General features: G+C 35.4%; 6 protein-coding genes, 2 long non-coding RNA genes and 1 pseudogene across 14 annotated transcripts in view; 5 read left to right on the forward strand and 4 right to left on the reverse strand.

Moving 5' to 3' along the window:
- LOC104771687 lies at nt 418-1,893 on the forward strand. The gene is made up of 2 exons (XR_764907.2): nt 418-724; nt 1,018-1,893. It is a non-coding gene; the product is annotated as an uncharacterized LOC104771687 (long non-coding RNA).
- On the forward strand, nt 2,903-18,047 carry LOC109131395 (annotated as a pseudogene).
- On the forward strand, nt 4,362-8,109 carry LOC104771684. 3 transcript variants are annotated; one of them, XM_010496251.2, is made up of 10 exons: nt 4,362-4,651; nt 4,724-4,875; nt 4,956-5,229; nt 5,379-5,469; nt 5,560-5,684; nt 5,780-5,861; nt 5,957-6,074; nt 6,191-6,354; nt 6,456-6,570; nt 6,679-8,109. In XM_010496251.2, exons 2-10 carry the CDS (start codon nt 4,726-4,728, stop codon nt 7,999-8,001), a joined length of 2,442 nt encoding a protein of 813 aa, XP_010494553.1. In that variant the 5' UTR covers nt 4,362-4,651; nt 4,724-4,725; the 3' UTR covers nt 8,002-8,109. The 3 variants fall into 3 exon arrangements, with proteins under 3 accessions (XP_010494553.1, XP_010494554.1, XP_010494552.1); XM_010496252.2 differs by having other exon boundaries at nt 4,363-4,651; nt 4,794-4,875; XM_010496250.2 differs by lacking the exon at nt 4,362-4,651 and having other exon boundaries at nt 4,711-4,875.
- LOC104771683 lies at nt 7,382-15,149 on the reverse strand. Of its 5 annotated transcripts, none has more exons than XR_764901.1 (8): nt 15,089-15,149; nt 14,754-14,961; nt 13,824-13,891; nt 10,608-10,704; nt 9,667-9,790; nt 8,484-9,572; nt 7,563-7,669; nt 7,382-7,474 (listed from the first exon to the last, which is right to left on the reverse strand). It is a non-coding gene; the product is annotated as an uncharacterized LOC104771683 (long non-coding RNA). The 5 variants fall into 5 exon arrangements; XR_002037033.1 differs by lacking the exons at nt 7,382-7,474; nt 7,563-7,669 and having other exon boundaries at nt 8,435-8,571; nt 8,675-8,763; nt 8,845-9,572; XR_764906.2 differs by lacking the exons at nt 7,382-7,474; nt 7,563-7,669 and having other exon boundaries at nt 8,435-8,571; nt 8,675-9,572.
- On the forward strand, nt 8,639-10,180 carry LOC104771682 (ATP-dependent DNA helicase PIF1-like). Its single transcript, XM_010496249.2, has 2 exons — nt 8,639-9,828; nt 9,953-10,180. The coding sequence occupies exon 1, from the start codon at nt 8,655-8,657 to the stop codon at nt 9,822-9,824; it is 1,170 nt and encodes a 389-aa protein (XP_010494551.1). The 5' UTR covers nt 8,639-8,654; the 3' UTR covers nt 9,825-9,828; nt 9,953-10,180.
- On the forward strand, nt 21,080-21,646 carry LOC104772820. Its single transcript, XM_010497389.1, has 2 exons — nt 21,080-21,121; nt 21,206-21,646. The coding sequence occupies exons 1-2, from the start codon at nt 21,080-21,082 to the stop codon at nt 21,644-21,646; spliced, it is 483 nt and encodes a 160-aa protein (XP_010495691.1).
- On the reverse strand, nt 21,900-23,089 carry LOC109125069. The gene is made up of 3 exons (XM_019242322.1): nt 23,081-23,089; nt 22,890-22,995; nt 21,900-22,803 (listed from the first exon to the last, which is right to left on the reverse strand). Exons 2-3 carry the CDS (start codon nt 22,941-22,943, stop codon nt 22,072-22,074), a joined length of 786 nt encoding a protein of 261 aa, XP_019097867.1. The 5' UTR covers nt 22,944-22,995; nt 23,081-23,089; the 3' UTR covers nt 21,900-22,071.
- LOC104772821 lies at nt 23,091-24,870 on the reverse strand. The gene is made up of 6 exons (XM_019241955.1): nt 24,865-24,870; nt 24,601-24,765; nt 24,432-24,530; nt 23,740-24,335; nt 23,549-23,654; nt 23,091-23,462 (listed from the first exon to the last, which is right to left on the reverse strand). Exons 1-6 carry the CDS (start codon nt 24,868-24,870, stop codon nt 23,091-23,093), a joined length of 1,344 nt encoding a protein of 447 aa, XP_019097500.1.
- LOC104771688 overlaps nt 24,907-26,057 on the reverse strand; it is a 3,455-nt gene continuing 2,304 nt past the window's right edge. Inside the window, exons 4-6 of the mRNA XM_019242321.1 lie at nt 25,878-26,048; nt 25,284-25,787; nt 24,907-25,177 (exon numbers count right to left, since the gene is read on the reverse strand). Coding sequence (XP_019097866.1) covers nt 24,992-25,177; nt 25,284-25,787; nt 25,878-26,048 — 861 coding nt within the window. The 3' untranslated portion in view covers nt 24,907-24,991. The remainder of the gene's footprint in view (nt 25,178-25,283; nt 25,788-25,877; nt 26,049-26,057) is intronic.

Below are 26,057 nucleotides of genomic sequence, written 5' to 3' on the forward strand. Positions count from 1 at the left end.
TGCTTTGGAAGCTGAATGTCAAAGTCTTGTTCTTGCAATGCGTCAAACTTGGCTCAGTGGTTACAGAAACGTAATCTTTGAAGGAGATTGTCAGGTTTTGGTAAGAATTCTCAATGATGGAACGAACAGGTTTGATATCAATAACTGGCTCCAAGACATTAAAGGGTGGGTAAGACGTTTTGACTCTGTTATCCTCCAATGGTCTTCACGACAATCTAATTCTCTAGCAGACAAACTGGCAAAAGCTTAGAGAAGTGAAGCTACAGAGTTTATATTTCATTTAGCTATTCCCCAATGTATCCGCTCTAGTTTTTGCTCTACCAACATTTCCTCTTCTTAATTATTAATAAAGTATGCAGTGTTAAAAAAAAAAACATTTTAAAAAATAATAGAATTTTTTGCTGACATGTCAAAATTATATTGATGCACTAACTTGTGCTTTATAGGATAAAGGATGTTACAGATTGTTTGTTTGGAAAATGTTTGTGGACGTGTAAACAAATACAATATACAACAGGATCATTATTTTGAGGCCTATTAGTATATCGTTAGGTCCATTAGTATGTTTACTTAAATTTCTAATGAACAATATAACAAAGTAGGGAAAGGATTAAAAAATAAAAAGAAGAGGTAATCGGTTTTTGTTCATCATTTGTTTATACTCGGATATCTCATACCGATTTAGATTTGTGATCTACAAAATGAAGGGCGATGAAATATGAAGGTATGTCGGATTTCAATTAGTTAATTCTCTTCTTTAATCCTTCCTCATCAATGACTTCATGTGGGATTTAGTTTTCAGAATTCTTTTATAAACTTCCGCTTCCGTTTAATTTCTTATGAATATGGATGAATTCATGTATGAGTTTGGGCTAATTTTAGCTGAATCGAGATTCCCAATTTCTACAAAACAAATATGATTGAGTGATTCATAGTATTCGTCTGATTGCTTCTTACCATATATAAAAAATATATCCTTATTGACGCTTTTTTTTTTTTTTTGGATTTATATCAAAGACGATGTTGCTGGTCATGTACGGAAACTATGAATCCAAGGGTGAACTACGGTTGATTTTTGTCGACAAAAGATAAGAGACTAACATTACGGTTCCTTTTTTTTGGCTGGTTTTATCTTCCACGCAACTGACGCAGTCCAACATTTTCTCTTGTAGTTTACTTTGTGTTGTTTTCATCTTCCCGGGTTAATAAGAAACAGCAATATATGATTCATGAACAGATCTGAGGATTAAAGAGATAAGCTATTTCGATATTATTTTCAGAATTTTCCAACTGTGATCTTTTAAGTTTAGTGAATGTGTCTAGACAAAATCTGGGATAAAAGATAAGTGACTAATCCCAGATTGACTTCAGGTAGATTTCTTTTGCAGGTTTTTTTTAATGGTACTTAACATGATTATCAGAAGCATAAATTAGATGGTTAACATACCGTGTAACCATGTCTTTTTTGACTGATGCGTGGATTTTCATTCCCTGAAATGATTAAAGTAGGTGTGTCAAGATTCATGTGAATAATAAATAAGAATGATGGAAATTATGTTTATTGATTGCTTCTTACAGTTTCATCAGCCAAGATCAACTCCAGGGTTTCTCCTGTGCTGTTTGTGTATTGACTCAACAAGTGAAGAACTTTCACTTGCACCATCGACACCATCTTGTAAGGGCGGACATCTCTCAAGAAAGCAAATGTTGCAGCTATTTCTCTCAATTTGTTTAGCTATGCGGTTGTAGGTTTTGGTTATGGGTGTTGTGTTTTGTTTGTGAAGATATTTATACATGAGAAATGCTTTATGAGCAAAGAGTTTACGATCTGTAGCAATAAAAAAGAGATTTTAGTGTTTTCCTTATTGAGTTGATAACATTATCGCAGAATAATATTCAGATTCTTAACGTGATATATACTATATTAAATGCATTTCTTGATGCTAAAGTTAAATATACCCGATTATTGAGTTTCTAAATTTGAATTCTCGTTTTTATGAACTTCATTAATGTTATAATAGTTATTGCGATTGTAATAATTTGTTACTCAAATTCGGGTGCGTCATTTAAATTTTAAGGTTTTCTCTCCAAGGGAGAAAGGTGGAAGAGGTTGGACGTAAGGTTATCTCTCCAAAGGAGGAAGGCGGAGCTGAAGTTTTCTCCATGGTGGTCATATATTATTGTGATGATACATGATTGATTGGTATATCATGTAATATATTTTTTTTATTCAAAATGTTTTTTGAGCCAACAATTTTAGTAATAAAAAAACTATGCAGAAGTGAAAGTAAAATAGTTGGCTTGATGTGTTCATATAGACATTTTCTAGGTGGTGATAAATATATTTGTAACATAGAGTATATTTAGGTATAAAAAAATACACTTTTAATAGTAACATACATATAAGATTTGTAAATGGATATAAATCAATGTATCCATTCCATACTAACATATAATTTTGTTTAATTGTTATCTAAATTGTACCCTAATTCTCTTTTACAAACGAAAACCGACATGTACTTCTGTTTAATTGTAAAATCTAAACAATAACCACTCTTTATAAATCCAAATCGACATAACTTTTTGTTTAGTTGTAAAACTAAACTATAATTATTTTTACTCTACAATTATTTATTTTTACTTTTATATAGATTTTTTTATAATATGTTTAGAAATTTCCTTTTTCAAAATTATATACTTTTTTTTGGTAAATATAGAAATGACCCTTGTCGACATCTTATGGATACAATTAACACATGTCACGATTTTGTTATTTAGTAACTTTAAAACCAAATTTTATATAATAATATTATTTTCTAGAGTTGTGAATCATGGAATTTTAGTTTATTTTTAATACTAAAACATCATTTAATATAGACCTTTGATGTTCTTATTAGGGTTTCGTCTGTCGTGATGGCTTGCGATATAATAAACGAATTGCCGGATTCGTTGCTAACTCAGATACTCTTAGAACTTCCTACCAAAGATTCTGTTAAGACAAGCATGTTATCCAAGAGATGGGGAAATCTTTGGTTAATTGTTCCTCGACTTGACTTATGCACCGTTGATTTCCCTTATCCTTATGAAGAAGGCTTCGGAAGGTTTATGAACTGATTTCTGGAGTTTAACCGCGGGTCACAATTGCAAAAGTTCAAGATATGGTATGAAGGTTGCAATGGCTATCGAGATCAGTTCATGGAGCTGATTGATACACACTACAAAAAATCAGTGGTACTAAATCATTTATTTTCTATTATTGTATCAGTTTTAAGTGATGCAAAAATAATTTGCATCACTTTAATGAATGATTTCTATTTTGTCGATGCAAATAATTTGTATCAGTTTATATCAAAACGATGCTAATATTCAAATATTTACATCAATTATTATAATCAATGTTAATATATATCATTTGTTTAAAATTGATGTCAACGTTTATATCATTTTATTTAAGTGAGGTTAATATTTATGTCATTTAGTTAAACTGATTTAAAATTAGTGTCAATTATCACAAATGATTAGAATATTTGCATCAGTTTCAACATGTTCTAAAAGTCGGGCGTCTAACCGATTACACATTCGAGTAGGCGCTGATCGGAGCATACCCGCTAGCCCTGAGATGTTTTTCAGGGTATCCGGATCCGGATCCGTATCCGTATCCGGCGGATATTAATATTATATATCCGAATCCGGATCCGTGGACACCAGATATCCGAGATACGGATAACCGTTTAAAATATTGTTCCCCGGCAGATATCCGGATCCGGAATTTTATCTGTAAAAAACATTAAATTTCAAACTATTGGGTTTTTGATTTAAAATCATATGGATCATTTAAGCCCAAAAGACCCAGGCGTCGATGATATAGAAGAATAGGAAGGAGTCTATATTTATAAGGAAGTAAAAGGGAAAGAAAATAGGTCAGGAGCGATGTGGGACAAAGTATTAGAGGAGAAGAGAGAGATTGGAAACCCACATCGGTGACTTGAAAAAAATGACTTCTTAAACATTAGTATATATAAATCGTCAAAAAAAAAAAACATTAGTATATATAATTCGCTTTTTCCCACTTTCACCGCATGTCTACCTTTCTTGACATCTTATAATCTATATATATAAAGTTAACTTTTTCTCTTTTTTTGTGCAGCCACCTCATCCACTTCTCATTAATATTTATGGATTTTCGCTTTTTATTTGGCCCAGAAAAACAATCACATAACAATCAAACTGACCCAACACCACATCCACTTCTCTCTAATATTTTTATGGATTTTCGAATTTTATTAGGCCCAGTAAAACAATCATTTACCTATCTAACTGATAAAGTTTAAAGGCCTAAACCATTTCTAAATTCATCTAAACCTACTAACGCATTTACTCGCCGTCATATTCTTGGTCGTTGGTGTCGGGGACGCTCCACCTTCAGACGTTTTTCCCTTCATTTACTCGCGAGCTATGGCGTTTAATATCTTCTCTTCCTACACAAACTATTCATATTCAATTCCTCCACTCCTCCATATTTTGATCGATCTTTCCATGTGTTTCACTACAAATTGGAAGTTTTTGTTGGTAACGGCTGATGATGTTGTTTCATCTTCTCGCATCTAATTCGCATCTAATGCACAGACCTCTACTTCTTCCTTAAATCTTCGTAAGTCCTTTTTTTATTTATAGCAATCTTTTGCAATTTACATTGTCTCAACTTACTGATCCATTCTCACAGATATGAATTCTGCTTTCGTTCCTTTCGCTGACCTCAAACTTGGTCGACTTGATCAACAAATTGTTGGTAGGATCCTCCGTTACTGGCCAGCGCGAAACGTCAAAAAAGGTGGACAACTTATGGGTGTTGATTTCCTACTCATTGACGAAAAGGTACCATTAATCTCTGTTGTCCCCTTTTGATTGAAACTCAATTATTTAGTGACCCTTTCTAATTTTTCCCTTGGTTCCAGTCTACTGTCATGCAAGGTTCCATCTACATCACCCACCTTCACAAATTCGAAGATGCTCTGCGTGATGGGGCAATTTACACAATCTCTGCGTTTGACGTCACCAGAAGCAACACTCGTTTAAAGCTGTCGGACTTCCACTTTTCCATATGCTTCACAGCAGCCACTCTATTTGTGGAAGCAGAAGAGTCCTTGTGTCTTATTCCTAAAGAGTTTTTCCGCATAAAGACACATGAAGAGTTGCTAAGGCTTGCGAACACCAATATGGAGCTGCCAGGTTTGTTCATGTTTTGAAACATTAAATATGTAGACTATTCTGCAAAAGTGTGTTTACTAGGTTGCATTCATGGTAGACTTTCTTGGGAATGATATGTTATAATATATCTGGTTGGGGAATTGAATTTCATATGTTTATGCCCTTAATAGATGTTATGGGCGAAATTGTATCCACCAAAGTGTATCGTAATGGGATGTCAGAAACTTTGGAAAGGATGTTAGTCCACATGCGTCTTGCAAGGTTCACCCTCACCCTCTTTCATCAAATACATCTGTTAATGTAATTCTTCTGTCGATATGTGTACTTACCAGATGTTGCCTCTTGTTTCAGTGGGGAGAAGGTCCGTTTAAGTGCATTTGATGATCATGCAACCTCACTTGACAAGTTCTTTAGCAAGAAAGAGGAGGGAACTTTCATTCTATTAGCGACCAATATAAACCCAAAGATTTTCGGAGGTGAAACACTTCATCTTATTGATTGTTTGTCATCAGATATTGTTTAACCCAGTATAAAAAAAATCTTTGATTTCAAACCCACCCATACTCTTCAGGTGAACTTTATCTTAATGCCACATCTGGGACTAAGTTTTATGGTGATGGAGACTGCACAACAACACAACAGTTTGCTGAAAGGTATTTAAAAGGTTGTTTAAAATTTTTTATATTTGACAAACTTATTAAATTTAAATATTTAACCTCTACCAACGCTTAATTACACCGAGAAACAGGTTGAAGGGGAGAGATAAAGATGGGACCAATTCGATCGCACCATATCATGGAGTAGAGAAGATTGAACATGTATCCATCGAAGAACTCAATCAGTTTCTCGCCACTGCAAATCCAGAGGTGTTTTCCATCGCAGTTTCTTCCTTTTTGTGTTGGTTAAATAACTACATTGCTGTGATTAACATCTTATTATCACTCTTTAACCTCTTTATTATCACCATGCTGGTTTATTATAGGAAGCTGAATTTTTATGCACGGCGACAGTGACGGACATACAAAGTCAGCATGGGTGGAGTTTCATTTCCTGTGGAGAGTGTGGGACGAAAATGGTCAAGAAGGAGGCGTCCTTAGCATGCAATAACTACAAGTGCGGTTCAACATCTGCAATCGGAGATGTCAAGTAAAATTACTAACAGCAACATAGTTTACAATTGTTTTTCTAATCAGTTAGTAACTTGATTTCTAACTATTCTCTTCTTTGACAATGTCATAATTTCGAAGATACCGTGTTGAGTTGGTCGTTAACGACGGGATGTCAAACGGCGTTTTTGTCGCTTTTGATAAAGATATGGTCAAGTTAACCAACATACAAGCAACAACACTGACTTCGCAGATGGTATCTATAGAATTCTCAACTCTTTTAACGTTTACACAGTTCATTCTACGAATATTGTTACTTTGTGTACCATATAACACTTACTCTTTGCACTTCTCCTTCTACTAGGTCGACACCCATCAAAACTCTGAGTCTGACCCACATGCACACATTCTTCTCTGGCTAGAAGGTACAAGCAAAAACCCAGAACCAGCTGTCATAGACAAATTCATATCGGCTGAACTACCAGATCAGGAAGAAGATCCGGAAGGATTTCAACTGGTAGAACAACATATGATGCATGGACCCTGTGGTCTAGATAGACCGTACTCACCATGCATGGAAAATGGTGTCTGTAGTAAAAAGTTTCCACGAAAATTTGTGGAGAACACAACCATTGACAAATCTGGTTATGTTGTCTACCGACGACACAACGATGAGTCCAAATCTGTTTTGAAAGGTGGAACAAGATTAGATAATCAACATGTAGTACCACACAACCTACCTTTGCTGAAAAAGTATAAGGGACATATCAATGTCGAATGGTGTTGCAAGACAAGCGCAGTAAAATATCTTTTCAAGTATATTACAAAAGGTGTGGACAAAGCTACGTTTGTGATTGTGAGACCCAGAAAAGGGAAAGAAAAACAAGGGTCGAGTAAAGAAGAACCTCAGGCTGTAGATGAAATAAGTGAGTACCTTGATTGCCGCTATGTGTCTGCATGCGAAGCAGTGTGGAGAATATTTGCTTTCCACATCCATTATCACAAGCCAGCTGTGATACGACTGCAGATACATCTTCAAGATCAACATAGACTGCTTTTTGACCAGAGGCAACGTTTACAGAGCATTCTTACAAGAGATGATGTAGAGAAGACAATGCTCACTGAGTGGATGGCAAATAACAAAAGAGAGAAAGAGTCACCTAGCAAAGCACACAGGTCAGAAAAGAAGGCATTTGAGCTTACATATGTGGAATTTCCAAAATATTATGTGTGGAACACTACTAAGACCTGGAGTAGGAGGAAACAAGGTCTCGCAATTGGTAGGATAGTCCATATCCACCCCTCAGCAGGAGATTTGTTTTATTTCAGAGTATTATTGAATATTGTCAAAGGTCCTACATGTTTTGACGACATTAAGACAGTGGCTGGAGTTATATATGCAACATATAAAGAAGCATGCTATGTTAGAGGACTACTGGACGACGACAAAGAGTGGCACGATGTACTAAAAGAGGCGTCTTTTTGGGCAACAGCGTACCAATTACGCTATTTGTTTGTTACCCTACTGATCTATTGTGAAGTAGCTAAGCCAAGAGAACTATGGGACAAAAACTGGAGATACCTAGCAGAAGATGTGCAGCATAACAAAAGAAAGGTCTTTAATTTCTCAGGTTTGGAACTCAAAGACATTGAGATGGAGCAATATGCTTTGATTGAAATCGAGTAGTTACTAATAGAGAATGAAAAATGCCTCTCGAATTTCGAAGGCATGCCATTGCCTAACAAGGTTATTTTGAAAAAAATGAAACAAAGCTGCATCACAGAAGACTTGCAAATTGACGCTGACAAAGAAAGAGATAAACACAGCAAATTATTTCCATCGCTTACTGAAGAGCAGAAACGGGTCTACAATGCAGTTTTTAAATCCGTAGAAGAGAAATCAGGGAGACTGTTTTTGTCCAAGGAGCTGGAGGTACAGGAAAAACTTACCTATACAGGACAATAATAGCAAAGTTGCGTTCGATCAGCAAAGTTGTCATCCCAGTTGCGTCAGCAGGTATAGCTGCTCTGCTCCTACCTGGCGGAAGAACGGCACACTCACGATTCAAGATACCAATAACAGTCGACGAAGGTTCAACATGTGAAATAAAGTCAGNTATCAGGGAGACTGTTTTTGTCCAAGGAGCTGGAGGTACAGGAAAAACTTACCTATACAAGACAATAATAGCAAAGTTGCGTTCGATCAGCAAAGTTGTCATCCCAGTTGCGTCAGCAGGTATAGCTGCTCTGCTCCTACCTGGCGGAAGAACGGCACACTCACGATTCAAGATACCAATAACAGTCGACGAAGGTTCAACATGTGAAATAAAGTCAGGTACAATGCTAGCTTCTTTAGTTACCAAGGCTGACTTGATAATATGGGACGAGGCACCCATGGCCCATCGCCATGCCTTTGAGGCTGTAGATCGAACAATCAGAGACCTGATGGCTTTAGAAGATGATTCAGCACTTAACAAACCATTTGGAGGGAAAACAGTTTTACTTGGGGGAGACTTCAGACAGATATTACCTGTTGTTCCCCAAGGAAGCCGCCAAGACACCGTCCAAGCTGCTATTAATCGTTCTCATCTATGGCCTGCATGTCAAATATTCAATTTGTCTAAAAACCTCAGACTTGACCAATCAGACGCAGAATTTGCAGCATGGATTTTAACAGTAGGGGATGGAACCTCAATGTCAGCAAGCACTACCCCTGATGAAGATGGAGGAGGTCGCAGAATAGCAATAAACCAATCTCTAATTCTACCAAACAAAGGGAACCATCTAGAAGAGATTACAACAGCTGCGTATCCAAGGTTCCCTGAGAGCTACAAGAAACGACAGTACCTAACCGAAAGGGCTATTCTCACTCCTCGCAATGAGACTGTACTCGAAATAAATGATTATCAACTATCAAAAGTTGCAGGTGACATTACAGAGTATTTAAGCTCAGATTCAATTCAAACAGAGCTGGCACCAGGAGGCGACTGGAACAACTTATACACAGTTGAATATTTAAACTCACTCGAGTTTCCAGGCCTACCAAACCACAAGATAAGGTTGAAAGAAGGTGTACCTGTAATGCTCCTCCGAAATCTAAACCAGAAGAAAGGGTTATGCAATGGTACGCGGCTTCTTATCACGCGACTTGGGCAAAGGATAATCGAGGCAGAAATTCTCACGGGCACCCATGTTGGTGAAAAAGTCCTCATCCCAAAAATTGTTTTGTCTCCTAATGACAGCAAGCATCCTTTCACCCTAAGAAGAAAGCAATTTCCAATTAGGGTGTGCTATGCTATGACCATCAATAAAAGTCAAGGACAAAGTTTGAATCAAGTTGCTCTCTATTTACCACATTCAGTCTTCACTCACAGGCAGTTGTATGTAGCTCTATCTCGTGTAACTTCGAACTCAGGTTTGAAAATCCTAGACGCTACCGCAGACAAACATGGTACTGGAGGGGTCATGAATATTGTCTACAAAGAAGTATTCACCAACATTACAACTTAAAGAGGTACTAAGCTAACTCACGCTGCTTAAGCACTTTAATATATGTCGAAGAAAGGAAATTTTTTTATAGGAGCTCCTCTTTTAAGCTGACGGAACTTCAACTAACTTTCTTCAATTATTGATCTCAGGTAAAAGAAGAGGACAGAACTCATTGGCTAATTCGCCTCTATTCCAACCCCCAAATTGCAGCAAAAGCAATTACGTACACTTTTTAAAAACTCCAGAGAAATGAACATTTTCAAATACAAGACTTGCTTAATCTAAATTCGTTAACGTTCCTTTTAAATTATCACATATGTATTATACATCTTTATAACGAACCATTATTTGACAAATGATGAGACTACTAACTTCTATTGCTTATAGACCACTAGAATAATGGGCTAAAATAGATTGAGATAATAGAAAAAGAAACAACACCAATCCAGAATAAGTTATGAAAAGGGCCTGCAAAAATATACCAAATGCGGCAAATACAAACAGAGTAGCAGAAGACCAAACGGAGACCCACAACATCCGCTCAATTAAACTAAAAAACGGAGATAAATCAACAATAAAGATCCGCCTGCCCACTACTCCCACTAACATAATTGTAATCAATGGCCACTACCTCCAGTAATGCAATTCTAAAAAAGTAAATTGATGTAATGCAAATCTGAAACGCCAAAGAGATCACAACTATATAACCAGGATAATGAGCACAAACGAAAAGGCAGATTCATACGACATAATCAACAGCGAAAATGCCTCCAAATAAAAAATTATCAGTCTTAGAAAGCTTACCACAAGATCTTCTTGGCGAAATTATGTCCAGAGTTGCAAAAGCTGGCCGTCAAGAAATTGTTCATTGCATGCGTGTCTCTCATGAACTAGCAAAAGCCTGCAAAGATGAAAGAGTTACAAAAAAACTCAGCCTCAAGCCACTAGACATGCATCCATTAGCAACATTACACAACTTTCAAGCACTTATGGAGAGATGTCTACAAACTGGAAACGCTGAAGCTCATTACATCGAAGGCATCAAACAATATTTCTACCATGACAACACAGACATCGGCCTTCATCATCTCCAAACATCTGCTGAAGGTTTGTATGAAAAAGGCATTTATCTATATGGAATTCTCATGTTATGCAGGGGAGACATAGAGAAAGGTAAACAACATTTGGATAAGCTTGAATGGGTAAAATCAATGACAAGATCTGATCGTTGTTGGAGCAACGTCAAACTATCTCTCCAAGGCATCCAAATCATCAAGAAACCATGCTACTTTCAATCCATAAGAAACAACAAACCAAACAAGATATGCAAGCTCAATGACATGGATACAAGATGCAAGAAGTGCTACTACTACAAACAGATGAGGAAGTTTGTTAACCTCAATTAGCATTAAAAAAAAAATGTATCTGAACTACTTTCAGCGATTTTCACTTTCTCTGCTCTTTTTCATATTGCTTTGTCAGTACTTATATTTTAAAACATAAGGTTTAATTTAACTATGCCCAGATTCACAGCAACATGTTTCCATATCAATGTTTGCCACAAACAAAAAAAAATTGACAGGTCGAGTAACAGTGAGACCTAAGTAGGAATAAACAAGTTGTCCCCAACTCATTATTACCGAAATAAAAACAAAGTCAACATTAGCATGTCTTATTACTGCAACTACACTAAAAATACCGAAATAGTAGCAGCTAACGAGCAAAAAAGCGAACCACATCATGCAATTGGTCTACAAACAGAAAACAAGATACTGAAATATCCGCTGGTTTACAACAGGTTCTCTATTACCTTGTCATCATATCTCCCAAAAAAATGGCATAAAACAGTAAAGGAAAAAATTTACATTTTTCAACAAGAAACAACTTTGCAAAATAAAAAGTTAAGAAGCAGCAAAGAAATTAAACAAAAGTACAAGGACGGCAACTTCAATTACAAAAAAACGAATATTAAAAACACTAAAATGGACCTTCAATTCGACGGACAAATTGGGCTACAGCCTATTAACAAAACGCTACGGTAAGAAAAAAAGACAGCCCATATACAAATTTAAATAGAAATGATCCGGTACAAGCATGGTGAATTATTTATAAAACCAATACGTCAACAATTTTAAAGCTCATCAAAAATAAAATGATATATTGAAATTCCAACACATACGAGGGATCGGTTTGACATATGAGAAGAACGATATAACTACAACTTTAATGCCCCACTATACATTACAGGAAAAACGAAACGACAGCCACTTAAAAAAACCATATGGTCAAAACTTTTTATAAGCATAAAAACATTAATGCATGACCCTTTAAAACAACCCGAGGCCATCTATATATATTGCCTGCATATAGTTTTCCCTAAGAACAATAACAAAATCTTAAAAAATACAATCAGAGAGCAAAAATGGCCAACTACCAAAATAGAGATTACACCTTTTCCTATGTAACTCAGCCTACTACAATACAGAGCGTCAATACAATCATCCTGACAATCAGAAGGCCACACACAGGTGAACATCTAATCGAGATCCACATCCCGTTCCACAGAAATTACGAGGGATCAACATTGGTAAGCATAAGAGGTAACCTACTATACCATCTAGCATCTCATGGAATACCAGTCAACGAGGCAAGAGTAAAGATAGGATGGTTCCTACAATTTCTCAACGCAGTACTAATAGCAGAAATCCCAAGCGATAGGACCATTCTTATAAATTTCATAGTTACAGATTACAACTTCCAGGCAAACAACATCGTTACAACAGAGATGCTCATTGCCAATCTGGAGACAACAAAAAAACCACCGAGCGAAGCAGAGGAAAATGAAGATTGCGTTATTTGCTTGGAATCATTTAGAGGGGTTGCTGAAATCAACAGACTGAAATGTAACCATATCTACCACCATGAATGTATTATTGCATGGCTCTATGAAAGTAGAATTTGTCCAATATGTAGGGCAACTGATTTATAAGAAATGCATCAATGAGGAACAATGTTGTCAATTGTTACTTCATTTTCTAACAAACTTCTTTGTTTAGAGAACTACAATATAGTATGTTTTCCAAAAGTATGACCTTCGAATTTTGTAATCTTAAGTAATATATGAGATTAGAAAGGGAACAAAAGGCCAACAAAAGGTACCCCAACAGTAAAACCAAAATATCGGGAAAATATTAAACAAACATACATTACCTAACATAATGAATCGTAGGAGTCAGACTACCAAATTAAAACACATACTAAACGGAAAAATTAAAAATAGGTTTCTATATTGTTTAAAACATTCAAAATATAAAACGTTTAATATACATACCATTCATTTCTTACCATTCTAATTTTTTAACAAACACAACTTAATTTACATACCTTTAAAACGGTAGAAAATATAGAAGGACACCAAAATAAATATCAATACCCACTCAGCCAAATAACTGAAACATTAATGTTCTAAATTAATGATTATAACGAGTAACGGACAATACTAATTAACACGTCAATATGAAAGGTCGAGTTTAAACAAATAAATGGCATGCGGAGAATAATATTTTAACCACGAAGAAACGAAACTGCAAGGAAGACCGACCCTATAAATCACCAAAGGGAAAACACTTAAAAAATATACTTCTCAACTTCACCAAAATGATACCAAACACCTCCTATTCACTTGACGAACTACCAACCGACGTCCTAGGAGATATTATCTCAAGAGCTGCTCGGACTTCACGAAGGACAGTCAGACATGTTATGCTAACATCACCAAAACTAGCCAAAGCAGCCCAAGATCATCGAGTGTACAAGAATATCAACCTAAGGCCACTAGCAATGCATCCACTAGCAGCACTAAACAAATACCAAGATCTGATGGAAAAATGCATAGCAAGTGGGAATGCCGAGGCCCACTACATCAAAGGGATCCAGGAATATTTTCACAAGAACAACACAGAAGAAGGCTTGGAACACTTGAAAATAGCAGCAGCAGGTAGTTATGAAAACGGTATGTACCTTTATGGAATTGTCATGTTGTGCAGAGGTGACACAGAAGAAGGACAATTGTGGCTGGATAAGCTAGGCTGGAAACAGAACAAAGGAAAAGGAGATCAATGCTGGAAAAATATCAAGAAGTCATTACACAAAGTTAATGTCGAAAAGTTACACTGCTACTACGCAACATTGGCATCAGTTCACCCAACCATCAACTGCAATCTACATAACATGGAAGCTAGATGCGAACAATGCTACTACTACAAGCAAATGATCAAGTTTGTATTCTTCATGTAACTTAACAATCGGAAATATGGTTTCCAAGTTTTATCATGATGTAATAATTCTCAAAATATCCACCGTTCGACTTCTTTACAAGTTTGTTTAATAAAAAACCAAAAACAAGCGAAATAGACGTTCTTTTAATAAAAAACCAAAAAGAAGCAAGACACGAAACATAAATGTTTTTAAAAAAATCAAAGATGGCAACAAAGATCAGCAAAATGGTCTTTGCCTATAAGGGGAAAAATTAAAATGTATTAAGAAGCACTACAAACCAAAAACACAGTTAAGCAAACCCAGAATAGAAAAGAACATTAGAGAAGACAGATCATACCAGGGGAACAAAAGAAACAGATAAATACAGCTGATAGTAGGTTCCATAGGTGATAAAAATTCAGACATTGTTACAGCACAAAAACAGGATTTCAATTAAAATTGCAAAGCGATTCCAAAATCAATTGAACAGAACCGAAAACTGACAATATAAATAAAATGAAAAAATCATAGGGAACGAAAACCACAGCTAATCAAAATACAATCACAAACGGCACTACTAAATCAACTTCGTTAGACCAAGCCCCAAAAAACATCACCTAATTAAATAGAAAATCAAGAAGAAGTCGAATTAACAGTTCTAATCAAGGAAGAAACCAGGGAAGAACCAATTACCCACAAGCGATCGGAAGGCACAAAGAAGATGAAGAAGACTGACAAGAACAACGAGATCCTTGTGGATCGGGAAGACAAGATCGTTAGTGAAATGGTTAATGCTACCGGCAGAACAACGGAGGTTGACAGTAGAAGGCGGAAGAAGAAGAAGTGCTTAATGGTAAGGAAGAGTCTCCATCCTTCATTGAAGCGAATCAGAGTCTATATTCTGATTTCGTTAAAAAAAGAGATAAAAGAAATAATTACTAATTCCAATTAACAAAATACAGTTACCCTGAGTGGATATGAAAGAGGATAAAATTAAAAATTCAACTGTCAAAAATTCAGAGCTCAACCTCTCCTGTACATCAGAAGAATGGATGGTCGGCATACCATTAATGACCTCACAAATTAAAAAAAGGTGACATAAGTAATACCAATACAAAAATCGTACCACTAAAGGGCCTAAAACTCAATGAAATACAAGCCCACACCATCAACCAAATAAAATAAAATTCCGGGAAAATACAAATGTAGCAATAAACATTTTTAAAAAACTTTAACAATACTCCACTAACTAATTAATCCAAATACACAAGTATTGAGAAGCAAATACTAATATGATATCGTACAAGCTCATATAATAAAAGCTATTTAAAAAGAAACAAAAAAATACAAACACATTTAAGAGAATCTGAGTCGTAGAGAAATAAATAACTCTATCACACCAGTTTCATTAATTTAAAATTCTCTAACTATATAATCAAACTATATACACAAATTTACCTACACAACTCAGTCTTTTTGTTTACTAAACATTAGGATGATTTGTTAGTAATAAATATAATAGATATATTTCAGAAGATTAATTCATTCACTTTATAAGCACCCATAAGTTTACTCAATAAACTATCTTTAACCAAAAAGCATCAGTAGACATTATAAATAATATAAAAAGCATCAGTAGACATAACGTAAACAGAAACAAATAATATACAAAAGTAAAATTACACCTTAAAGTAACTACAGCGCGTACCGCGTGTCTATTGCAATTTAAGAACAATGGTAAAATTAATATAGAAAAATTTAGCTTAACAACTCCATCTCTTTGGTTTACAAATTATATGTTTTGTCTTCTAAAGTTCTATATTATATATTAGTTCTTACTATTTGTAAAATTTCCCCAAAAAATAATATATATATATTTATTACTTTATACAATAAAACTGGTATTACACTTTAATCTTACTACCGCGCGTAGCGCAGGTCCATTGCTAGTATTATATATATTATATTTAGCTGTCTTATGGTGTTCTAACCAAACCAATGTAAATGGAAAAAATAATTTAGAACCCGGATCCGGATATCCACTCACAAAGAAACTAAAAAATTAACGCGTAAAACATTTTTTTCCACTCACAAATATATAGTTAATTAGATTTATTAATTGTTTAAATATATTTTTTTTAACATCAGTTTTTAATTGATGTAAATTTTAAATTGTTTTTAAATTAGATAATTATAACATCAAATGATCTAATTGATGTTAATCATTTTTATTTGCTTCACTTGAAAATAAGTAATTTAAATTTACTTCATTCTATTTTGTGATAAAAAAATAAATGATACAACACACCTGATTTTTTGTAGTGACAATGGTCGATGGTGGAATTCAACATTTGAATGTTGTGATGAATCCTTTTCACAGAGATGATTTCATACGTCAGAACATTTACAAGAGCAAGACATTGGTCTCCTTGACTGTAGAAACTAGGTTTCCACAATGAATTTGTTTAGTGAGGGAAACAAATTCAAAGAAGTAATCTCTCTAGAAAGTTGATCTAAGCTTTGAAATTGAAAAGGGATTTAGATCTCGCGAACTAGGGTTTTTGCTAAGAACAATGGAAAAACTGAATTATTGTATTAGATGTTGGATGGATCACAATGGAGAAGTCTCTCCTTATTTATACATGTACATAGATTACATAATATATTAACTTTCCTTATAAGACGGACTAAGATAAGGAAAGTTGCTTCATTCCTTGAGTCGGCCACCGGGCGAATTGGAAAGTCGGTTCTTCGTCTCCAAGGCTGGGCTTCCCTCTTCCGAACAGGCCTCAAACAATACCCAATTGGGTTCTTAATCGGATTCCCGGTTAAATAATCGAATTATCTTTGGGTTTAGTTCGGTATGTTGGGGGTGCTAAATCCCGCACTAACATTGACTCTTTATAATGTAGAGTTAAAGAATCCAGAGTTTGCTGTTTCTCTACCTTGCCTGAAGATCATGCTTCTATTAAATACTTGTCACGGTGAGGATGGTCCTTTGATTGTGGAGAAGCTCATCTCAGGATGTCCTGTTCTTGAAGATCTCAAGCTGATTAGGCCTTTTGACATTTCGAGTAAAAAAGTTGTGATGTTTCTGCGTTTGAGGTCTCTGACTCTGGAAAGCCTTTGTTTATATTTTGCAATGAATAGGGGTGATACAGATTTTTCTGTTGAGATTGATGCTCCAAGAATCAAGTATATGAGTGTTGATGAGGTTAAACCTGATAGCATTGTGGTACAAAGCCTGAGTTCCTTGTTCAAGATCGACATTAGGCATAGTATTTTCTGTAATTTCTTAACCGGGATATCTAGTGTACGACACATGATTCTCTCTCTGCAGAATCTAAAGGTATATTCATATATACACTCTCTGATGCATATATTAAAATTTCACGTATATTAATTCTCTGTGAAAAATAGCTGACATGTATAATTTGAAGGCTACGGTCTGGAGCTCCTCGCTACAACTGTTGTCTGCCTTTCTTGAGAGCAGTCCAAATCTGAAAAACCTCATCCTGACCATAAGAATCTACTTCATCGAATCTGTGATTTGGCTAAAGAACTTTGCTGAAACATATCGTAAACTCAGCTTGTTGATTTCGCAGGATTATTCTGTAGCAGTGGATCCAGAGCAAGTGGACTTTACCAACGTGCCTTGATGTTTAATATATACGCTGGAGTATGTTGAGATTAAGACGATGATAAATGGTGAAACTGGGATTCAACTAGTGAATTACTTTCTTGAGAATTCAGCAGTTCTTAAGAAACTGACTATAAGGTTCACATATTCTTCTTCTATAGAGCTAGAGAGCTACAAGAAGCTTATTACATCCACAAAGCTTTCTCCCACATGTCAAGTTATCTTTGATTGACATGCAGATGATGAATGATGATGATCCATCTGGGAATGATCTGCTCTATTCTCATGAATATTTAAGTTATAGGCTTTTACGATAATGTGACTCCTACACAACCACTTCGGTCACCTAAAATCACATGAGTCTTGTTTTAATGTATTTTTGTTTCAATTTCTAACAAAATAAAATTTAAATTTATAAGTTTTATTTTCATATATATGCGTGGTTATTATTGTTTATATATGTTGTTTGATAAGAAATAATAAATGTTATTGTTTAATTTTTCTTTGAAGATTTAATTTTTTCTTATTTTTAAGGGAAAGTTACTAGATTAACCCAAAACAAGAGAATAATTGCTAAATTAACTCTTAAAATATTAAGGTCAATTGGGTTATTTTCATGTCTGAAATACCCTTTAGGACTTTGTTAGGAAAAAAAAATACCATAATACCCTTATAATATTTTCCAGCAATTAGGAGAGGGAAAATTATAAAATCTGTGGTATGTGGTGACAGATTAATTTGATTGTCACATGTTTTTTTCTAAATGGTATCAGATTTACTTTGGCAGATTTATTTTGGTCGACAGACTTTTAAAAATCAGTTCTAACAGTTTTTTTTACAGCTGATTTTTTTCCAAACGGCAGACTTTTTTAAACGAGACAATAGACTTGTTATTATTTCTACCGGTTTGTTATAATTTGTGACCGACTTTTTATTTTAGTTGTTACAGTTTTTTTTCTTAAACTAAATATCTGTTGAAACGTGACAGATTTTTTGAGGAAAAAAAATTACTAGTTTGACGTTTATTGATAACAGATTTATTTTTAGTTACAACAGATTTTAATAATTTTACCAATAATCTGCAGAGAGATAGCAGATTTTTAATCAAAATTTGAAATTGTTAGTCTGACCTACACTTTGTAGCACGTTATGGCAGATTTATTTTATGTTATGGCAGTTTTTGTTTTTTTTTTCTATTAATGTGTCGTTTGTTGACAGATTTATTTATGGAAAATAAAAATTACTAGAATGACCTTACAAATTTGTTTAATGTTGTGACAGGTTTTTTGTTTGTTCGAGTCATTTTTTTTGGTTATGAAAGTTTTTAATTTTTATATAGTGACAGATTTTTTTTTGAACTAAACATTGACAGAATTATTATAGGTGTAATGACAGACTTGTTTCAGATTTTTTTTTGAACTAAACATTGACAGACTTATTGTAGGTGTGGCAGACTTTTTTATTTTTGTTTCCATGTATGTCACGTAAACATTAAATTTTTAGGGGTTTTCCCTAAACGGTTTCCTATTTTTTCTCCATCTATAGCACGACGGCGCCCCTATACTCCATTGAACATCGTTTTTTCCTTTTGGGTTCACAGTCAATTATATCTCTCCTTTTCAATCTTCTAAACGATTTTTCTTTTTTTTGGGATTGGCATGGATCACGTGATTGTGGTTTGTGGCAAATGGATCTTTGATGAAGTCAAGTGGTTGTTTGTTGTTAATAATAAGAGAGGGGGTCGAATTCTAGACTGTAACAACCAAATGAGTTACGACTTTGTGTTGAAGTGACGGCTAAAGTTAAGAGTGGATCGAGAAAAAGAGCCAGAGATGATAATTTGTTGGTTGAAGTAGATACTGAATTGGCTGACGGAGACATCACTAATGAAGATTCAGAAGTGGACGATGAAGAAATGAGATTTGATTACTATGATGATTCCGATGGAACAGATTCTGATGATGAAAATTTTAGCATGTATGGGATTGCACCAGAAGAAGAAGAAGAAAAACCTACTGCTATTTCACCAAATAAGAAGACAAGTTCATGTATATTCATTGAAGAACAAAAGGAAGATGATAATTTTGCAAAGTTAGACTTGTCTTCTCTTAAGTTGGCTATTGGTCAATGTTATGAAACAGAGAAGCATTTGGAGACACGATTGCAAATACTAACCGTAGTAGAGAAGTTCGATTACTACAAATATAAATCGAACCCAAGGTTGCTAATTGTCAAGTGCTGGGTAAAAGGTTGTAAGTGGAGGGTGAGAGCTACAACAGGAAAAGACTATCCAACGTTTCATGTCTGTGTGTTTATTTCACAACATACATGTTCAGTGACAGAGCGTTCTTCATGTACCCGACAAGCAACTCATGAGATTCTAGGAGCGTTGTACAAGGATTTCGTTGGTGGAGTTGGGCCGAAGGTATTGCCAATGCATGTTGCAGAAGCGTTAAACAAACGCTTTCAGATCAAGGTACATTGCTTGGTTTAAGATTCAATATTTTTAACACAGTTTTAGCTAACGTTATCGTTAATAATTCGTTTTGCAGATGGAATACTGGAAGGCATATCGGACACTACGACATGCTCGTGAATTGGTTAGGGATAGTCCAGAGAGTGGTTATATGAAGCTAAATACTTACTTGTACATGTTAAGGCAAATCCAGGAACATATACGCAGCTTGAACTTGATGATGCTGATAGATTTAAGTACTTGTTTCTAGCTTATGGTGCAAGCTTGAATGGATTTCCTTTCATGAGGAAAGTGTTGGTTGTTGATGGTACTTTTTTACAAGGAAAATACAAAGGGACACTTCTGACGGCCACAACTCAAGATGGCAATTTTCAGATTTTTCCTATAGCATGGGCCGTGGTTGATACAGAAAATGATGAATCATGGGACTGGTTTTTCAAGCAACTCCGATGTGTGATACCAGATGACAAAGGTCTAGCCATAATTTCTGATAGGCACAAATCTATTGGAAAAGCAATTAAGGAGGTTTATCCAAAGTCTCGTAGGGGAATATGTACATACCACTTGTACAAAAACATATTGGTTCGATTTAAAGGTCGGGAAGCATTTGGTTTGGTTAAGAAGGGGGCGAATGCTTACAGAGTAGTCGATTTTCAAACCATTTTTGATCAGATTGAAGCTTTGAACCCTGCACTTCATCATTACCTTGTCCAAGCTGATGTGCGACTCTAGACACGTGCACATTTCCCTGGTGATAGGTACAACTTGCTTAATAGTAACATTGCAGAATCAATGAATAAGGTGATGTCACACGCTAGAAGTTATCCTATTGTGGAACTGTTAGAAACAATTAGGTCCATGATGACTAGATGGTTTTCAGATCGAAGGAATGATGCATTAAAAATGACTACATCTCTAACTCGTGGTGTTGAGAAAGTTCTACATGTATATTTTCTCTTCTTATTGTCGTATATATTCTCTAATCATAACTTGTTGTTAAACTAATAATGATTTTATGTTGTTTTACAGAGTCGTGTAGAGTATGCTAAGCTACTTACTGTGCAAGATATAGATGCTAATCAAGTACAAGTTACAAGTGGATCATCTCTCCACGTTGTAAATTTGAAATATAGAAGGTGTACATGTCGCAGGTTTGACTTGGAGAAGTTGCCTTGTGCACATGCGATTGCGGCTTGTGAAAAGAGGAACATATCTCGAATAAGGATGTGTCATCCTTATTTCCGTAGAAGCTACTTGTGTGATTCCTATGCAACTGCCATCATGCCAAGAGATTTTGGTACACCAGTTCCTGAACAAGTTGTGAGCAAGGTTGCTTTACCACCGATACCTAAAAACAAACCTGGAAGGCCAAAGAATTCAAGAATGAAGTCTGCTCTGGAGATTGCGATGAAAAGGAAAAAAACCAAGAAAACAATACACTTGTGGTCATTGCAATCAAGTAGGACATAATCGAAAGACATGTAATAACTAGAGTATCATTTTCAGTTCAGTTTGTGTTTTTGTTTTTGTTTTGCCCTTTGAATACACTTCTGGTAATTGCAATACACTTCTGGTAATTGTTAAACTATCTTCGATTTTGTTTTAGTTTCGACTGTAATATTGTTTAGAGGAAAACATTGTTTACAGTGCATGTTAGAAATGATACAAAAAAAAAACATGTACACCCATAATCGTTAAGGACACTACTCATAATCGTTAGTACTACTTAAAAGTGAAATGAATTACTACTCATAATCGTTAGTACTACCACATGATCGTTAGTGACAAAAAAAAAAAACATGTACACCCATAATCGTTAAACTACTCAAAAGTGAAATGAATTACAAAAAAAACAAAGACACCACCATGAAAGGTTTTAAACCCAAAACAAACTATCACTCATCACTCATCAATGAGGTGAGGGATTCATCAATAAGGTGAGGTATTACAAACTGATTAGGTTGAGACAAAATAGTAGTCATTCTATGGCCAAGACTCTCACCAACTTCATCAAATAACTCACATGCAAGTTTGATCGGAATCGCCGGGATGTTCTCATCGCATATCCCATCAAATTTTTTCCCAAGGGCCAAGCACTCAATGTTCTTTAGAGCAAACACACCACAATCGCCTGGATATTTATTCAATGACACACCTTGTGTCATTCGTTTCACCTCTAGCATGGCATAGCTCTTCTTGCGAACCTGTGGAGGAATTGCTTGACTTAACAATGCAGGGATCATTCGCCTAAGTGCAATGCACTCTTTCACCAAATCAGAATCTTTCACCAAGGATGGAATGCTATCATATACGTATATGGTTCTAGCTGGCAAGTTAATATCCAGAGCCACCCAATGATTTTTGTTGACAAAAAGGCAAGCATATAAATGATCCACATCAACGTACCACTTCTTCTTTGTCTGCGAGTCAACAGGAGCTAAACCATTGTAGTGTTCCAAGTACATGTCTCTGAACAAGAAATTTCTTCGTGAAAGTGCAAACTGGTCAAAATCTCTCAATAGTGATGAGAGCATATCTTGATCCAAAAAGGCTATGCGTTGGTTAGGGTACTGAGAAGGCTCACGGATGAATCTGTTGCGGAACATCTTCATGGCAGCGCCCATGTGCTACATTACAAGCAAATTCACATTAGAAATGATCATAACAAAACCACAAAAAAAAAGCCAATAGAAACCAATATGTATACACTTACAAAGTCTTTCAACCATCCATAATCAAAACTAGGCCAGTCCAATCTTGGTGTCATAATCTGCCAATAAAATCTAACATCTGCATTCCCAGTTTGCAAAGGTGCCTCCCTGTAAACATGTATACATCATTAAGCTAATGTGTACTAATAGGAAATAAAAAACATAATGTAAGTATCATAAAGATAATACTTACTCATCAAGCTTCAGGNCTCTTTCACCAAATCAGAATCTTTCACCAAGGATGGAATGCTATCATATACGTATATGGTTCTAGCTGGCAAGTTAATATCCAGAGCCACCCAATGATTTTTGTTGACAAAAAGGCAAGCATATAAATGATCCACATCAACGTACCACTTCTTCTTTGTCTGCGAGTCAACAGGAGCTAAACCATTGTAGTGTTCCAAGTACATGTCTCTGAACAAGAAATTTCTTCGTGAAAGTGCAAACTGGTCAAAATCTCTCAATAGTGATGAGAGCATATCTTGATCCAAAAAGGCTATGCGTTGGTTAGGGTACTGAGAAGGCTCACGGATGAATCTGTTGCGGAACATCTTCATGGCAGCGCCCATGTGCTACATTACAAGCAAATTCACATTAGAAATGATCATAACAAAACCACAAAAAAAAAGCCAATAGAAACCAATATGTATACACTTACAAAGTCTTTCAACCATCCATAATCAAAACTAGGCCAGTCCAATCTTGGTGTCATAATCTGCCAATAAAATCTAACATCTGCATTCCCAGTTTGCAAAGGTGCCTCCCTGTAAACATGTATACATCATTAAGCTAATGTGTACTAATAGGAAATAAAAAACATAATGTAAGTATCATAAAGATAATACTTACTCATCAAGCTTCAGGAAATCCATAAGTTTCTGTAACTTAGCATCTTCAGCTGGCTTTAGATGATCATAAGACACATTGGAAGAGATTATTCGTTTCACAGTAGAGTTACCAACAAATAGATACTTTTGAGATTTCGCCAACTGCGGAACTCGTTTTGCTAGTGACGTATCTCCATCCAAATTTTTTAAATGCTCTCCAAGTCGTGTCAATGTTACATCAAGCCTTTTACTAACCAACTGTTGTTGAGGGTCATCCCATGTATCTTCTGAACTAGAAGCCATTTTTGTATCAAGAGCAACAACTTTGTCAGTAATATCTTCAAGTTCACTACCATCAGCAGCTGGCCTCTTTCCCTTCTCCTTTTCAACTTTGACAGCAGCTGGCCGAACATTCTTGCGACCAAGTTTCTTTAAAACATCACCCACTAAGTTCTTCTGAAGATCTTGAGTGGCATAAGTCTGCTCACACAGAGGAAGATCAGCAGATACTTCTGTTTCTGACTTCTTCTTTTTATTACTCACACTGTAAACCTTCTTCACCACTTGAGGGACTGGAAATTCATCTTTCGATGTCTCTTTCATCTCTACCATCCAAGACTGCAAAGTTTGAAAAAAAATGAAATAATGAAATCGTATTACAATATTGGAGACAAAATTAAACAAATGCAAATTAAATACCAAAATAAAACTTACTGGTTGATGACTATGAGCCTCATCCTCTTCATTGTTGTTTGAAGTTGAATCAACTGGGACATTAGTGGGTTTTGTTTCTTTCATTCCTTTCAAATCTACCTCCNATTAGAAATGATCATAACAAAACCACAAAAAAAAAGCCAATAGAAACCAATATGTATACACTTACAAAGTCTTTCAACCATCCATAATCAAAACTAGGCCAGTCCAATCTTGGTGTCATAATCTGCNTCATCCTACTGATTAAATTCTTGCCCAAGTCGCTAATTGACTCATTCATTTTTTCTATCATCCTCCAAATATCCAACAAGCTTTTTCTCTCATCTTCAACATCCTGCAATGATTTATTTGTTACTATATGTATGTAGTTTATAGAACTGCTAATAATAACTTAAGAAACAATATTGAATATGCAAGTGAATAAATAACTAACCTCCATATGTTCCTTGCCTTTCTTTTCCTAATTCATTACATCTTTTTCTCCTTCTTCATCGATTGACAAATCAGCTTTCGTTTTCAATTTCTTAGCACTGCTTCGACACTCGCCAGTCTCATTTCCTTTAGCTTTTTGTTTTTTTTCTTCCCATGCTCACTGTTTTGTCAACTCTCCAAACATCTGAAGGTAAGCAATCATGGACAATATCATTAATCAATTTGTCTAGGGCTGGATCCTTATTCTCTTCATCGTCACTCCATTCAGGATACATATGATCCTCTGAAACATGAACCATATGCTTTACACGGACCTATATACATCATCGAATTAAAATATAAGTGTTCATCATCACATGAAAAAAGGAAAAACAGAGAAATTATAAAACAAATGGTGTAGTCATAAATTCGAAAACAAACCTGTCCATGTTTAGAATACTCATCCTCTATCAATTCATTCATCTTGATACCTTTCTGTGTTGATTGCCAATCAAGCAGAGGAATGCCAGTTCTCGTAGACCTTCTCAACCCATACAGTTTTCCAATGCCAGGCACACTCTCATACAACCAAATCAACAAAGCATGCACACATCCTTGTACCGTGTAAGAGTCTTTATCTAAATCAACAATCTTGACTGAATTGACTAAGCAAGTAAAAGCCACTCGACCCCAAGGATGTTTTTCAAAACCATTTGGATCAAACACCCTTTTAGCACTTGGAAGAGGGATCCTAGAGCCATGATGTATGCCATGTATTGCAACAGATAATAAGATTAGCCTACCAACCATCATCCTTTTCTCTTTAGACCATGTCTTACTAAAATCCATAACATTTTCCAACTCAGTGTACTTTGGACCGTCTGAAGTTGTTTCAATCTCCATTTCTCTCCAAAATGCATGATGATCAACATCTATGTTCTCCGACTAGTCAATTGGATGACAGTTTAATCCCGTTATTTCAGCAAACTCATTTAACAAAAATCTGATAGGTCTACCATCAATCAACAACCATACCTCATGCGAATTGTTGACTGCTAGCTGATGTGTAAGGATATAGTGAACTTTTGCAGGAGACCATGTGTATGATACTTCAGCTAACTTAATAAATACTCCAAGCGATGATTCCTTCAACTTACGCCACACATCCAATCCTAAACCCTCTTTCATTTTCCCAATTTTTGACAAATAGCAATT

Source organism: Camelina sativa, chromosome 20, assembly GCF_000633955.1.
Source record: "Camelina sativa cultivar DH55 chromosome 20, Cs, whole genome shotgun sequence".
Taxonomy (NCBI): domain Eukaryota; kingdom Viridiplantae; phylum Streptophyta; class Magnoliopsida; order Brassicales; family Brassicaceae; genus Camelina; species Camelina sativa.